Source organism: Sus scrofa, chromosome 2 (assembly GCF_000003025.6).
Source record: "Sus scrofa isolate TJ Tabasco breed Duroc chromosome 2, Sscrofa11.1, whole genome shotgun sequence".
Lineage (NCBI taxonomy): Eukaryota > Metazoa > Chordata > Mammalia > Artiodactyla > Suidae > Sus > Sus scrofa.
Genome location: NC_010444.4, coordinates 59,255,701 through 59,271,150, shown reverse-complemented (window position 1 = coordinate 59,271,150; position 15,450 = coordinate 59,255,701). Strand labels below are relative to the sequence as shown.

General features: G+C 53.7%; 1 protein-coding gene across 3 annotated transcripts; it reads right to left on the bottom strand.

Moving 5' to 3' along the window:
• Window positions 3,980-14,605, bottom strand: FKBP8 (FK506 binding protein 8). Of its 3 annotated transcripts, none has more exons than XM_003123516.4 (9): window positions 14,486-14,605; window positions 12,743-13,062; window positions 10,101-10,270; window positions 9,862-9,950; window positions 9,201-9,421; window positions 8,435-8,607; window positions 5,564-5,641; window positions 4,955-5,086; window positions 3,980-4,523 (listed from the first exon to the last, which is right to left on the bottom strand). In XM_003123516.4, the coding sequence occupies exons 2-9, from the start codon at window positions 13,035-13,037 to the stop codon at window positions 4,437-4,439; spliced, it is 1,245 nt and encodes a 414-aa protein (XP_003123564.1). In that variant the 5' UTR covers window positions 13,038-13,062; window positions 14,486-14,605; the 3' UTR covers window positions 3,980-4,436. The 3 variants fall into 3 exon arrangements, with proteins under 3 accessions (XP_003123564.1, XP_005652984.1, XP_020939137.1); XM_005652927.3 differs by having other exon boundaries at window positions 3,985-4,523; window positions 9,201-9,418; XM_021083478.1 differs by lacking the exon at window positions 14,486-14,605 and adding an exon at window positions 14,108-14,197 and having other exon boundaries at window positions 3,987-4,523.

Below are 15,450 nucleotides of genomic sequence, written 5' to 3'. Positions count from 1 at the left end.
ACCACAGCTGCAATCAGAGCTATAGCAGTGACAATGCAAGATCCTTAACCCACTATGGCCACCGGAGAACTCCAAGGGCCAGTCCTTTAAATGTGCAGAGTTTGGACAACCCAGGTTTGATGAGTTACTTCTTTTCTCTTTTTTGGTTTTGTTTTGTTTTGTTTTTTAGGGCCGCACCCGTGGCATACGCCACAGCCACAGCAACACCAGATCTGAGCCACATATGTGAGCTACACCTCGGCTCACAGCAACACCGGATCCTTAACCTGTTGAGCGAGGCCAGGGATCGAACCCGCAACCTCATGATTCCTAGTCGGATTCATTTCCACTGCACCATGAGGGGAACTCCTGATGAGTTATTTCTTTACTGCTCTGCAGCTGGTGGGGCCCCCAGTGCCCTCATGTCTCTAGAAGTACCGAGGAAAAATTTGATTGGGTCATTGTAGGCCACATCACCATCTAGGAGCCAATCACTGTGGCCCGGGAACTGGAATGCTCTGAATGGTCAGGTTGGGTTGCAGACCCACTCCTGAAGTCTTCTGGGGAACCAGCCCAATTTGTCTGGTAATAAATAAAATAAGAAGTTCCTGTTGTGGCGCAGTGGAAGCAAATCTGACTAGGAACCATGAGGTTGCGGGTTCGATCCCTGGCCTCGCTCAGTGGGTTAAGGATCTGGCGTTGCCGTGAGCTGTGGTGTAGGCCACAGACATGACTTGGATCTGATGTGGCTGTGGCTGTGGCTGTGGCCAGCAGGTGATTGGACCCCTAGCCTGAGAACCTCCATATGCTGCAGGTATGGCCCTAAAAAAAAGAGCAAAAAAAAAAAAAAGAAAGAAAAGAAATAAAGGTGACTTCCACCAGAGGGAGAAATAATGGACTGGCATTCAGGTAGGGAGACTGATGATCCCATGCTGAGTGAGCCCAGTCAGCACTCATCTCCAGAAGTTGTCCTTTAAGGATGAGATGAGGAGTTCCCATCGTGGCTCAGCAGAAACAAATCTGACTGGGATCCATAGGAACACAGGTTCAATCCCTGGCCTCACTCAGTGGATTAAGGATCCAGCATTGCTGTTAGCTGTGGTGTAAGTCGCAGACAAGGCTCGGATCCCAAGTTGCTGTGGCTGTGGCGCAGACCAGCAGCTACAGCTCCAATTTGACCCCTACCGTGGGAACCTCCACATGCTGTGAGTGCAGCCCTAAAAATACAAAAAAAAAAAAAAAAAAAAAAAAAGGATGACATGAGATGGAGGCATGCAAAGGTCACCCTGTTTACATGCTCAGGAGACGTGAGCTTTTGCACACAAAGCTCATTCTACTGTGTTCATTTCCAATTCACAGCCTGCTGCGAGTCATACCCCTTGAAGACAAGGCCAGGCTGAGTCATCGCCCAAGACAGTGTACAGAAGGCACTGGTATATATTTTGATATGAAAGAGTTCCATCCTAGTTGTCCTCTGAACATATTATATGCATTGTCCAGCCAGCACACCTTTGCACATGCTATGCTTGCACCAGGAGTACCCTTTGCCACATGCCAAAGGCCTCTTGTTCCTCTAGGGCAACTTCAATGACCCTCATGCTGGATGCCTGGCTCCCTACCCATGCCCTGTTCAGACCACTGAGGATGGACTCCCCAGGGGATAAACATATTGAAGTCACACTACAAGCCCTGTCATTCGAGGCCTTTCTCCTTATCTCCTAGCCCTATCTTGCAATAAGATGCAGAACCAGTCGGTGGAACATGGGCTCTGGAGGCAGGCCGACTTGGGCCAAATCCTTCCTGTTGCTTCCAAGTAGTAGTGCCCTGGGCAGGAGCTGTCTCCTTCCTGGGCCTCAGTCTGCTCATCTAATAGTGGGCCCAACCAGGCAACCTTGGAGAAAAGGAGCAAAGGTGGGAGGCACACCCAGCCCGACTCCATTATTATTAAAAAGCTACAGTCTTCAGGACAGCATGGAACCTGCCAAGGGGTTACAGAGACCCTCAGCATGGAGCAGAGCTCAGAAAAACTCACACGTGTAGTTAGCATGCACAGACGCAGCTCGGATCTGATGTAGCTGCGGCTATGGCGTAGGCCGGCAGCTGTAGCTCTGATTTGACCCCTAGCCTGGGGAACCTCCATATGCCATGGGTGCAGCCCTAAAAAGCAAAAAAAAACAAAAAACAAAAAACAAAACAGGTTAAGGATCCAGCATTGTCACTGCAGTGGCTCAAGTTGCTTCTGTGGCACATGTTCAAACCCTGGCCTGGAAACTTCTACATGCCATGGGTGGTCCAAAAAAAACCAAAAGCAAATAGAGGAGTTCCCACTGTGACACAACGGGATTGGTGGCATCTTGGGAATGCTGGGACACAAGTTCAATCCCCAGTCTGGCACAGTGGGTTAAGGATCTGACATTGCCACAGCTGTAACTTAGGTAGCAACTGTAGCTCAGAGCTGATCCCTAGCCCAGGAACTCCATATGCTGCAAGGAAGTCAAAAAAACCCACAAAACAAAAAGTAATGGAACATAGGAAAACTAACAAATTGGACCACATTAAAATTTTAAATGTTTGCTCTTTGAAAGACATCATTAAGAAAATTAAAAGTGGGAGTTCCCTGATGGCCTAGGGAACCAGGTTACGGACTCAGCATTGTCACTGCTGTAGCTTGGGTTCGATCCCTGGCCCAGGAACTTTCTCAGGCCGTGCGCACAGCCAAAAAAAAAAAAAAAGAGTAAGAAAATGAAACATGAGCCACAGAGTCACAACATACCTGACAAAGGACTTTTCACAGAATATAACAAAAATGGTTACAGAGAATGAGGCTATGTTGGTACCCAATGACAACATACAATCTGCCCACAGCAATGGTGACTCACATCTGAGCCAGAAAGTCACTCCAGCCATTCCACAGTGCCACTGGCCACCCCTTGGGCTGGCCTCCCAGCTTGAGGTCAATGAGACTGAGGAAAGAGCGGGTACCCGCCTGAGATGATCCCCATCCCCACCCTAAGCCTGGCCAACCCACAGTCCCAGACCCAGCACCTCCCACAAAGCCCCCTTCCTTTGTGAGGACAAGGTAGAAACCTAAGGGGTCTGAATGGTGGAGAGAAGGAGCAAGGTCAAGCCACACCCAGATTTGTACCCTAAGAGTAATCCAGGTGGCCCAGAAAGCAGAGGTCTGGGGCAGGCAGGGAAAAGATGCAGGTTCAAAAGGCAGACAGGGCAAAAACACAGATTCAAGGCCTGACAGCCACCTTCTGCTGAGTAGTTGTGGCTAGAGGCTTCCTTCCAGGACTCTAAGGGAATGGGGGCAGACTAAACATTTGAGTGGTCTACTTCAGAGATAGACCTTTATCCTGAGGCCAGGATAAAGCAGCGAGAAAGACCTCAGGTGCTGGTTGGTAAAGGCCCAAACACTGGCTCTGCCTGTCCTGGCTGTGACGTGGCAGCATCTTGGGGAGAAGTTTCAACAGCCCCAGCAAAGTGAGATCGGATGGATCTCCTGGAGTCAACACCAACCCCTTCCTGTAGCCCTGCAGGATCCAGATCTGCCGACCACCTGCCTTTATCATCTTTGAACATACCAGGCTCTATCCTGCTCCAGGGCCTTCGCACTGGCTATGTTGCTGCCTAGACATGGGGCTGTGCCCCTGCTGCACAGCCAGACCTCTGAGGTCACTGAGCATTCAGTACACCTCCTAGTGACGCTCCATAAGGGGGTCCAATTTCAGATGAAGTAAGACTCATGAGAATAGGGGAAGGAGTATACCTGGGTGTGAATTCCTACAGGGTCTGACTGGGGAACTCTTGAGCACACCGCCCCACTTCTCCGGATCTGCTTCCCCCTCGGCAAAGAGGGTCTGCTGGGGCCCAAGAGGAGATACCCCCACTATAGACCTGGCTCAGCCATACCCACACTCCTGTGTGACCCTGGATGTGGCACAGGCCCGTCCCTGGCTCAGCCCCAAGCGACGGAGGAAGAAGGTTCTGAAACCAGTGTGGTGCGGGTGGGAGGCTTTATTTCACTGTGTTTGGGGCTGGGGGTGGAGGGAGGGGGACCTGGGGAGAGGGCAGCAGGCGGGGCAGGAAGAGTTGGTGCTTGGACAGGGACTGGGTGGGGGAAGGGCTGCCCCCAGGCCTGTCGGGAAAGAGAAACTGAGGCTGGCCCCAACTGAGACCTAACCCGGAGAGTGTGGGTAAGGGTGGGAATTGGGTCTGGAAGAATGAGGGCCCCCTCACTCTGGGCTGGACATGGGGCCCAGGCCCTGCCTCATTTTCCTCCTATAGGGCTCAGTCCCTCCTGCTCACTGGGCCACACAACCCCCAAACCTCACTGTCCCCGCCCCAGAGGAGGGGGCTAGGCCAGTTAGGGCAGTGGACAGGGAGCCTGGGGGAGTCAGGGAGCGCAGGGTAGGGTCCACCATGAGTGGAGGGGATGGCGGCCACATGGGCAGTCAGTTCCTGGCAGCGATGACCACAGAGAGAGCCACGCCCCCCAGGGCCACAGCAGTTGCCCCAAACAGCCACTTCCATGGGATGGACTGTGGATAAAAGAGAGGGAAGAGGAGGGTAGGCAGAAGTTAAGACTGATGTCATGCACCTCAGCTAGCAACATGGCCCAAACAAGCCTCCCAGGAAACCACTGCCTGACAATGACCTGCCTGCCTCTTGGAAAAACCCTTACTCATGGGTCAAAACTCAAGCAAAATGTCCCTCCTCTGGTATACCTCCTGTTCCCCTCTAGAGGAGCCACCATTCCCCTCCCGAGCCCTCCAGATTGTGTTTCATCTTCTGCTCTGGCCCTGGTCACACAGAGCCAGGCTTTTTCTATGACCCCAGCATGGTCCAGCTGAGCTCAGTTCACAAAGACATCAATGTCTGCCAGATGAAGAAACTCTCTGCCTGGTGTACCCTGTCCATGGCCCCTGCCCCTACTTTGGGAGCCTCCCTGTGCCCATCAGCCCAAGCTCACCCAGGCACCCTTGCCAGGACACTTGGCAGGCAGCCGGCTGGGGTTGCCCAGCATCTTCCGGTAGAGGGCGGTCTCTGTGCTCCGCTGGGCTGCGTGCTTCTTCACCAACTTTGAGAGCTCTGCGTGGATCGTCTGTTGAGAGGGGGTTGTCTGTGAGAGCAGGTGGCTCTAGTGCTGGCAGTCTACCTTTCTGGAGCCCTGGGGCCCTTTGAGACTGGGACCGCTGGGACACAGCACTTCCATCAGCTACTCTCTGGGCATCAGCAAAGTGGGGGCTACTGCCTCCTTTCCCTTAGAAGCCAGTGGATGGGGTGGAGCAAAGGAGCCCAGGCAAGAGGAAGGTTCTTTGAGGAAAGCTGAGGACACTGACACTGATCAGGCTGCCAAGTGCCCTTGGCCTCTGGGACCCCCATTGGGGGAGGTGGGGTGAGCCCAGACTGCCTATGCAGGGGTCAACAAGGGTCTCAGGCTGACTGGGGCCCTTCAGCCACCTACCCCCTGCCACTGCCCAGGCAGAGCCACAGCAAGAAGGATAAGGGGCAGACCACAGGAGGAACTTCCCTGACAGGCCAGTACACTATGTCTCCAGGGGGCTCCCATCCTGCTCACCTTGTTGGAAGGTTCCAGCTTCAGAGCTGCTCTCAGGATGGGGATGGCCTCACTGTACTCACCTTGCTGGGCCAGCACCTGCCAGAGGAAGCACATAGTGTATCACTCTGGACCCACACTGGGCCTAGTTCTCCTTTAAGTTCACCTGACCAGTCCCAAATCTATCTCTAGCAACTGTCCTGGAGGTTCCTGAGCCCTCAGACTATAAGAGCGGCAGCCCATAAGACTCAGTGTCATTCCCCTAACCTACTCCTTCCCCTGAGTATCTGTCTCATCCTGTGCAGGAGACCCAAGGCAGCAGTCTCTCCTCCTCCCTCACCACCCTGCGTGGCTCGAGAAGTCAGCTGAATGTTTCCAAAGCTTCGAATGATTCAGAGCCAGGCATGTGACTCAAGCCAGCCAATGAGATCCAGCCTGAACTATGCTTGTACCATTGGGAGGCCAGTTGCTAAATGTGGAGGATGGAAGCTTGGAGCTTTTGGCAGAGCAGGAGGGAGCGTCTTGGTCACCCTGAGAGAGAAGTGTGCCTGAGAAAGAATCACACAGCAGACAGACATAGCGTCTGCACAACATTGCTAAACACCTGGATCTAGCCATGCCTGAAGCCATCCTCCTGACTTGGCAGTTCCACATGCCATCAATTTCTCCTTTTCCCTGAATCCATTTGAATAGGTTTTCATCACCTTCAACCAGCAGATCCAAACATGTGGGAAGCTACATGAGCAGACAGTCTCACTCCCCCAAGATTATAAACCCTTAAAAAATAGGGACAGCATCTTTCCTCTTCTCATGTTTCTATGTAGAACTATACACTCAAAAAGTACTTTAGGAGGAGTTCCCATCGTGGCTCAGTGGTTAACGAATCCGACTAGGAACCATGAGGTTGCGGGTTCGGTCCCTGCCCTTGCTCAGTGGGTTAACGATCCGGCGTTGCCGTGAGCTGTGGTGTAGGTTGCAGACGCGGCTCGGATCCCGTGTTGCTGTGGCTCTGGCGTAGGCCGGTGGCTACAGCTCCGATTCAACCCCTAGCCTGGGAACCTCCATATGCCGCGGGAGCGGCCCAAGAAATAGCAACAACAACAACAACAACAACAACAACAACAACAACAACAAAGTACTTTAGGAGTTCCCCTCATGGCGCAGCAGAAACAAATCTGACTAGGAACCATGAGGTTGCAGGTTCAATCCCTAGTCTTGCTCAGTGGGTTATGGATCTGGCATTGTCGTGAGCTGTGGTGTAGGTCACAGACATGGCTTGGCTCTGGTGTTGCTGTGGCTCTGGCGTAGGCTGGCAGCAACAGCTCTGATTAGACCCCTAGCCTGGGAACCTCCATATGCCGTAGGTGCAGCCCTAAAAAGACAAAAAAACAAACAAAAAAAAAAGTACTTTAAGGAGCTCCCGTCATGACATAGAAGAAACGAATCTGACTAGGAACCATGAGGTCGCAGGTTCGATCCCTGGCCTCACTCAGTGGGTTAAGGATCTGGTGTTGCCATGAGCTGTGGTGTAGGTTACAGAGGCGACTCGGATCCTGTGTTGCTGTGGCTGTGGCATAGGCCGGCAGCTGTAGCCTGGGTTCGACCCCTAGCCTGGGAACCTCCATGTGCTGCACCTGTGGCCCTAAAAAGCCACAACAAAAAAAGTATTTTAAAAATGATGGCTGGTTGGAGTTCCCATTGTGGCTCAGGGGGAAAAAATCCGACTAGTATCCATGAGGACACAGGTTCGATCCCTGGCCTTGCTCAGTGGGTTAAGGATCTGGCATTGCCGTGGACTGTGGTGTAAGTCGCAGTCGGAACTTGGATCTAGTATTTCTGTGGTTGTGGTGTAGGCCAGCAATTATAGCTCTGATTTGCCCCCCAACCTGGGAACTTCCATGTGCTGTGGGTGCAGCCCTAAAAAAAAATTATAACAATAATAACAATAGTACTAGCTGGACTGCTCAGACCTCTCACAAAAACACTGAGTGACATAGCATTTGCTTGCACCTTGGTTTCCTTGGTTTATTGCTAAAAAATGCTGAAATCACCCCCTTTCCCCAACAGAGTGAGGATGAACAGAAATGGGGGCAAAAGCATTTAAGTTCAAATTCACTGGAGCCAAACTCATCTCTACTTTCCACCAGCACTTACTTTGCACCTACTGTGTGCCTGGCTCTGTCTACAGGGCTGGAGATTTAACAGGAATGAGATATGTAAGATCCCCATATTCAGGTAAGGGAGTGGGACAAGGGGCAGAACACCTGCCCATGCTGACAAGTGACATGGGAAACGTGAAGATAGGGCAGAGGGTCAGGGTTGGGGTGACAGAGAGGGTTTCCTAAGAAGGTGACATCATAGCAAAGACCTGAAGGATGTAAAGGAGAAACCCATGGGTATATCTCAGGTACGAATGTCTCAGGATATAGCCTATGCAAAGGCACTAGGGTGGGAGCAGATCTGGGCTGGGTGGCAGGCAGTGGTGAAGCTGAGCAGGATGGAAAGAAGTAAGAGTAGACTGGAAGGGGATGGCAGGAGGAAGAGGAGATGGCTGAGAGCCTCAAAGGCTACAATGAGAATCCAGCTTTTAGTCTGAGGGAGATGAGAGCCACAAAGGGTTATACATGAGGAACAGTTACCAATGGGCCAGAGGGCAGTGTCAAGGAGTAGAGGAAACCTAAGACTCAGGGTTCAAATCTGACCTCAGTTAATGAATTGCTATGACTCAGGACACACCCCCACACCCATCCGGGGCTCTGTCTCCCCCTGTTACCCCAGTGTTTGGCTAGCTGACGCCTATACCCTTCTCCAATCTAAAGCCTGGGACCAGCCTCACTGCCCTGGAATGGGGGAGCCAGTCTGTCCGCCTGTTGCCTGTTGGCTGCAGCTCACCTTGCCCTTTCGGAAAAGTGCCTTGATGTTGTCAGGCTGGTGCTCAAGCACAAGGCTGCAGGAGCGCAGCGCTGCACGGTAGTGGTCCAGCTTCAGCTGTGAGGCTGCCAAGTTGTTCAGACACTTCACCTTCAGCTGCAAAAGCTGTTCCTCCTCCTCAAATGTCATGTCCACTGTTGGGAGAGAGCACTCAGCTGTAGCCACCATTATCATGCCAGCAGCCCGCCATGATCACCCATGTGCAGAAGGACTGTGTGACCCAGGCCACAGTCCACCCCTCTGCACCTGGTGGTAGAAGAGACTGAGGGGAAGGTCTCTGAGGATCCCCATCACAGGAGAGGGGGTGTCCAAGCTCCCTGTACTGCGGCCTCCACTACCTACTCCTCAGGAGATTCCAGGCCTCTCTGGCCTCAGTTTCCTCATCTCTCACATGGGACAAGACCAGCACCATCCTCAGCACTCCCAAGAAGTCTACAAATGGACCCCATGGGAATGAGAGCTTGATCAAAGGACACATGGATTGACAGTATCTGCAGGCACCTACGTTCCAACGTCTACCCGCACACCACCCACAACATCCCACTGATCTGAGATGTGCCATAATAAGTCTCTGGATATATCTAAAGGTTAGGCACAGCTAAACATCTATCCATATTCTGGAATTTTCTAGAGTGTTCTGAATGTGAGGCCCTCTGTAGCTTGAGGTTTCTAGCACTAGTGAGGATGGCTTTGCAGGGGAGATGCTAGGATTCAACCTGGCCGTCACCTTTGGCACTAGAAGTGATGGCCTTGATGGCGAGGTCATAGGAGTTGGCAGCCAGCACGAAGTCAGCCCGCTGGTAGTGAGCATTGCCACACTCCCGCTTCCGGTTGGCCAGGGCCACTCGCTCCTGCCCTGTAAGCATCTCCAGATCAGGCCCATCCACGGCAGCCTTCAGGGTCACCTCCAGGCACAGGGCCGCATGTGGGGGGATGTATGGGCTCCTGCTGGGGGAGGAGGTAGGATAGCACTCAGACCCAGAGGTTACCATGACTGAACCCCAGACACAATGGGTTGGCTTGAGAGCAGGTGGGAAAGGGCTGTCACCTCCTCTTCAGTAAAACTCTTGCCACACTTGAGTGATATATGGAAGTTCCCGGGCCAGGGAACCAAGCCAGGCCGCACCTGCAGCAAAGCCAGATCCTTAACCTACTGCACCACAGTGAGAACTCCCCCTTCTGCTTTTTTTTTCTTTTTGGCTGTGGCATATGGAAGTTCCTGCGGCACAGCAGTGATAATGCTGGATCTTTAACCCACTGAGCCACCAGGGCACTCCTCAGTTTCCTTTTCTATAAAATGTGCAGGCAGATAGTGTGAGACAGCTGAGCAACTTGTCCCGCCCACTTCCACACCCCCACAGGGACCCCTGCAGACAGCAGGTTCTCACCTGCCTTGGGGGCCATAGCAGTACTTGGAGTCAGCAGTGACCATAGCTGTCTCCCCCACATCCATGAGTGGGACACTGAGATCCAGGGCCTGGCAGAAGCATGAGAATTGAGTGGGTCCAGGTGCTGCATAGCAGTGCTCAGCCCTCCTCAGCCCCACCCCCAGCTTGCACAGCCACCCCCACCTCCCCCACTACCTCCACTCCCCCGCCACCCTACCCAGGCCCCACCCTACTCCCACCTGGATGACGTCACAGTCGCCTAGGGTGAACACCAGCTCCGGCTCCTCCTGTACCCGTGTGCCATTCTCCAATGATGTCTGCAGCTGCACAGTGACCACCTGGCCCTTGGTCGGGCGACTTGAGCCTGGTGGGCCTGGAACCAGCGTCTTCTTCCTCAACAGCCCATTCCCTGCAGAGGAGTAGGAGCAAGCAGCCTGTCACCAGGTGCTCAGATGGGTGCCTGCTCCCTAGCATCCCCCTCCTGGCTCCACCTATCCTGAGAGTAGTTCAACACCAGGGTACAAGCCGAGCTTTCAGTGGCCACTCTGCCACTTATTGGGCAGGTGACCCACGGCTCTGGGCCTCAGTGTCCCTGCCTGGACACTTGACATCAAAGGACTGATTTGGGGACTGACGATACTGGACCTAAGTATGGGCTCAGTGAACGCTGGCTGATCTATTATCTTAAGGAAGTCAAAGAAGGAAGGAAGGGAGGGAGGGAAGCAGGGAGGAAGGAAGAGAAAAATCAAGACTCAATGAAGGCAAAGGGCTGAGAAAAGCCATCCTGCCTACAACAGTCAGGGTGGTGGGATGCCCAGGAGAGACTGAAGCTACCCTTTCCTCCCTCCTCTGGTTCCAGTCTCTGCCCTGTGACGTGTGGGCCTTGATTTATCCCAGCCATGATATGGGGTGATCAGGGGGTCTCCTGACGACACGTGGTGAGTTGTTTGCTTGGTTAGCAGAGTACCTGTGATGCCAGGAGTGTGTACCAACCAAAGCACCACACCACCAAAGGGCCTGCAAGGAAAAGTAGCCCCTCACGCTCCCACAGCCACCGAAGAGACCCCTTTGTTCCCCTCCATACTCCAAGCAATCTTAGGAACAGCCAAATGGCCACAGCCAACACTTCTAAATACCCAGGCACAAAGCCTTGTGCCCTCACAAATCCACTCAAGGAGCCCCCACCACGACAACACCCACTGTGGTCCCATGACAACTGCTGGGGTGACAGAAGGCTTACACCTATGGGGCACGACAGACTGACAGCATCCGTAGTTACCCATGTTCCAACAAGTACCCCTGTTCTATAACAGACCACTGGTTTGGAAAATGCCACCGGGAGTCTAAGTAGATCCTAGTCCAAAGGTTAGGGGCAGGGAGATAGCAATTCATATTCTGGAATATTCTAGAGTGTTCCAAATTTCTGTAATGCTCCCCAATTTATACATGCTCCTGCATGCAGTTTGAGAACCACTGATCTAGTGGATACCAAGGGACCCCCTGAATCTTTGAGGTTTCTGGACACTAATAGCGGATGTGCTGGTAGGGTCTTAATCCAGAGCGAGTAAACTCTGGGTAAATCACATCCCCTCTCCAAGGCTCAGTTTCTTTGTCTAGAAGCCTGAATTCTGACCTCAGAAAGTAGCTGGCTTGAATAAAAACAAACGGAGCCAGCCTCATGCTCACACAGGGTGCAGTGCAGATCTTAGTATTAGCACAGAAGAACTTTCCAAACTTTAATGCAGCCAAGGAGGCTGCACGACCTTGGGCAAGTAAGTGCCTTCACCTCACTGACCCTCAGTTTCCCTATTTATAAAATGGGGATACGTTAGGAATTACATCATGGGGTTGTTATGACAATAAAATAAGACGAAGCACAGGCCCAAAACCAGGGCTCAGTAAATACTACCCGCTGTTATCTTTAGGAGTAGTAAAGGTTATACCTGTGGTGGAAGCGAAATCAGTACCAATTCTGTTTCATTAGTGTCAGCGTTATTTTTTTTTTTTTTTTTAATTTTTCTTGGTCTTTTTGCCATTTCTTGGGCCGCTTCCACGGCATATGGAGGTTCCCAGGCTAAGGGTCTAATCGGAGCTGTAGCCACCAGCCTACACCACAGCCACAGCAATGCGGGATCCGAGCCACCTCTGCGACCTACACCACAGCTCACAGCAACGCCCGATCCTTAACCCACAGAGCACGGCCAGGGATCGAACCCGCAACCTCATGGTTCCTAGTCGGATTTGTTAACCACTGCGCCATGACGGGAACTCCTGTCAGCATTATTTGATACTACTGTATTGTTAATATTAAAGGTAGCAGGAAGGATGTTTCACTGTTATTTGTCTGGACATTAGCATTATTCAGTATATTAGATATCAGAACTAGTAGCATTATGTTTATTTTCTAGAGGTGCTGGAAGGGTTATAGGGGACAGGAGCACATGTGTGGGTTCTCCTGGTTTCTTTCTTGCAGGACTGTTCTAAACAATGAGCACACTAATAACACTAATGAATACTTTGAACCTGACAGAGTGATGAATAAAATGAGATGTTCCACAGGTCTATCTGACCTCAGAACATTTTTCTAGGGACAGGTACTTGTCAGACAAATGACAAGAAAAGGAGCGGGGGTTGAAAGCTGTCAGAGCCTGCTGAGCTGGCTGTGTGGCCCTGTACAGGTGATTCAGCCTCTCTGAGCCATGAAGTGTCTCAAGCAACTACCTGTGGCTGATGATCACGGTGGTTACACGTTTTACTTCCAACCTACCTCAAAACAGAGATAGGGAAATGAGGCTCAGGGTAGAAAGCCCAGGCCAAGGTCACTCCCGCACCTGAGCTGTCTGGGCCCCGTGGTCCAACCCGAGCCACCCCGGCTCCTTACCCAGGATGTCCAGCCACTCGTCTGGGGCTGGGGCGGGCTCAGGCTCAGGCTCCATGGCGGCCAGGAACTCTCGGGCCAGGGCCCCGGGCTGTTCGGCCTCCTCCACTGGGGGCTGCCCCACATCCTCAAGTGGCGGCAGCTCACTCAGGTCCTCCTCCTCCTCCTCCTCCTCCTCCTCGCCCTCTGCGTCTTCCACCCCATCCAACACTTCGAAGTCCTCAAGTGGTGGGGCTCCAGTAGGTGGCGGGGCAGTGGGTTCAGGGCCTGCAGCAGAGGGCTCAGCACAGGACGCCATGCTGCTGGGGGGACGGGAATTGGCCCTGGTAGGGAAAATGGATGCAGGTAAAAATACCACCAAGCCTTCAACTTCTCCTCTGCATCCACTCCCCACACTGCCAATCACTTGCTCTGTGTGACTCAGGGACTCCAGGCCTCGGTTTCCTCCTCTATACAGTGGGTACAGTAACAACCCTGGTTTGTCCAAAGGACTTAACAACCCACTCATCAAGCCCTGGGCATCAGGCTCAAACAGTGTTAGCTATTATTAGAAACAATTATTACTTAATCTTTATCAACACCTTGGGAAGTAGGGAATATCCCATCACCCCCACCCCCACCTCCCTCAGCAGAAAAGGAAATTGAGGCCCAGAAAGCCAAAGCTATTGGTCCAAGGTCAAAACACAAGCCAAACACAAGGGGCTGGATTTGAACCTGGGGCTTTATCTAATGAAATGCTCAGAGCAGGTACTGGGGCTCTTTTTCAGAGGGACAACCCCTGAGATCTTGAAGAGGCTATTTTTAGAGCCCAAGGGAAAAATAACTGAATCTTTACCAGGGCTCCCCACCCTCAGTTGTCCCTTCTCCTCAAGAAAGCCACCCAGAAAGGCCAGTCTTTCCTTCCATACACTGAACCTAATACCCTGCCAACCCCGACACCAGAGACCTTGACCCAAACCACCCAAACCATTCCCTAGCAGGGCTTTCTCCACTCGTCAGGCCTTCTTACCACCCTCTCAAAGTAGCCTCCTTCACAGGAGTGCTTGAGACCCCCAAGGCTTTTTCCTTGGACCATCAAGAACTGGCCCCCACCCCCAGGCCCCAAGCTTGAGAGGTGGCAGAACCATCATTCTAACCCACTGCATCTCCTTCCTAACGCTCACCTGCCTGTTCCTTCTGGGATAGGGTCTCATTTTCTGAGACCCTCCCAGCCCTCACACCCCACAATCCCCTGCGCCCGCGTAAGTAGCCCTCCCCCCACCCCAACCATCGCCCCCAGCCCGGGCCAGCTCCCCCCACAGCCGTTCTCTCTCCCCTGAAAACCCTAATGTCCCCAGACGCCCCCATCCCTATCCCATAACACCCTACGCTCTCCAGCCGCCCCCTGCTCCGGCCTGGCCCTCCGTCAACCTCCCAGCCAAGTCCCCAACGCCCCACGCATGTTTGACGCCACGTCTGGGGCTCCAGACCCCCCCGCACCCCTCGGGCACCCCCGACTCTGCACGTCTTCACCAGCAGCGCCCCCACCCGCTGCCCATGGCCCTCCATGGCCCCCACCCCCAGCAGCCCCCGCCCGGCCGCGCCCCCTCCGGCACTCCGACCCCGCGGGGCCCCCCGGCTCGCCTCCCCCGCGGCCCTTCACCCAGCCTATCGGCTGCAGCCCCAGCCGCGCCGGCCCCCGGACCAGCCCAAGCCCGGGCAGCGCTCCCGGCCGCCGCGGCCCCGCCGGCGCCCTGGGACACGTGCCTCCGGCTCCGGGACCCCCGCCTGGGGTCCTGCGCCCCCCTCCCCGCCCCCAGCCGCGGCCGCCGCGCCTCGGGAACCAGGCTCTGGCGCCCAGCCCCTCCCTCACCGCGCCCATTGGCCGCCGCCACCGTGACTTCAGCGTCCATTGGTCTGCACGCACGTCCGTCTCGGGCGTAGGCACCGCCCCCTTCCTGCTTGTATCCGTGGGGCGTTCTTAAAGGGGTAGAGGCCACAGCACCACCCCCGGGCGGGGGCAGGGAGCTGTAGATCTGTGACTGTTTGCAGGTCAGCGCCGCACAGCCTGGTCAGACTCACAACTCCTGTTTGAGCTTCATTCTGCTCATCTGCAAAATGGGGATAAACATCCACTGGAGGACAGCACTAAATGGTATTTCCTTAAAGAGCACAGGCTCGATTGTCAGGGCAACTCGGACTGCTGACCCACCCTAAACCCCTAGTTGCAAATGTAGACCTGAGGCCCAGAGGGCAAACGACGTGCAGAAGGGCACACACACAAATCTCCGCCCCGCTGTGTAGTCCCTCTAATTCCGAGAAGGTAGCCTAATGAATACAGGAGGAACTCAGTAATGGCTAGGTGAGTTGTTGAGAGAGAGTAGGGCCACTGGGAGTAGTCCATCCTCCTGGCACCCTCTGCTAGAGTGTGATAAGGTGCCCATGGCCCCAGAAGAGGTGGCAGCATCAATTAGAAGGGTTTTTTTTTGTTGTTTTTTTTTTGTCTTTTGTTGTTGTTGTTGTGGTTGTTGCTATTTCTTGGGCCGCTCCCGCGGCATATGGAGGTTCCCAGGCTAGGGGTTGAATCGGAGCTGTAGCCACCAGCCTACGCCAGAGCCACAGCAACACGGGATCCGAGCCGCGTCTCCAACCTACACCACAGCTCATGGCAACGCCGGATCGTTAACCCACTGAGCAAGGGCAGGGACCGAACCTGCAACCTCATGGTTCCT

What these genes read in the sequence shown, in the direction of transcription:
- FKBP8 (XM_003123516.4), bottom strand. Translation starts at nt 13,037, where the DNA reads ATGGCGTCCTGTGCTGAGCCCTCTGCTGCAGGCCCTGAACCCACTGCC. An exon ending in GCGACTGTGACGTCATCCAG is followed by an intron (nt 9,951 to 10,100) that starts GTGGGAGTAGGG and finishes TGCTTCTGCCAG; the next exon opens with GCCCTGGATCTCAGTGTCCC. An exon ending in CATCACTTCTAGTGCCAAAG is followed by an intron (nt 8,608 to 9,200) that starts GTGACGGCCAGG and finishes CTCTCCCAACAG; the next exon opens with TGGACATGACATTTGAGGAG.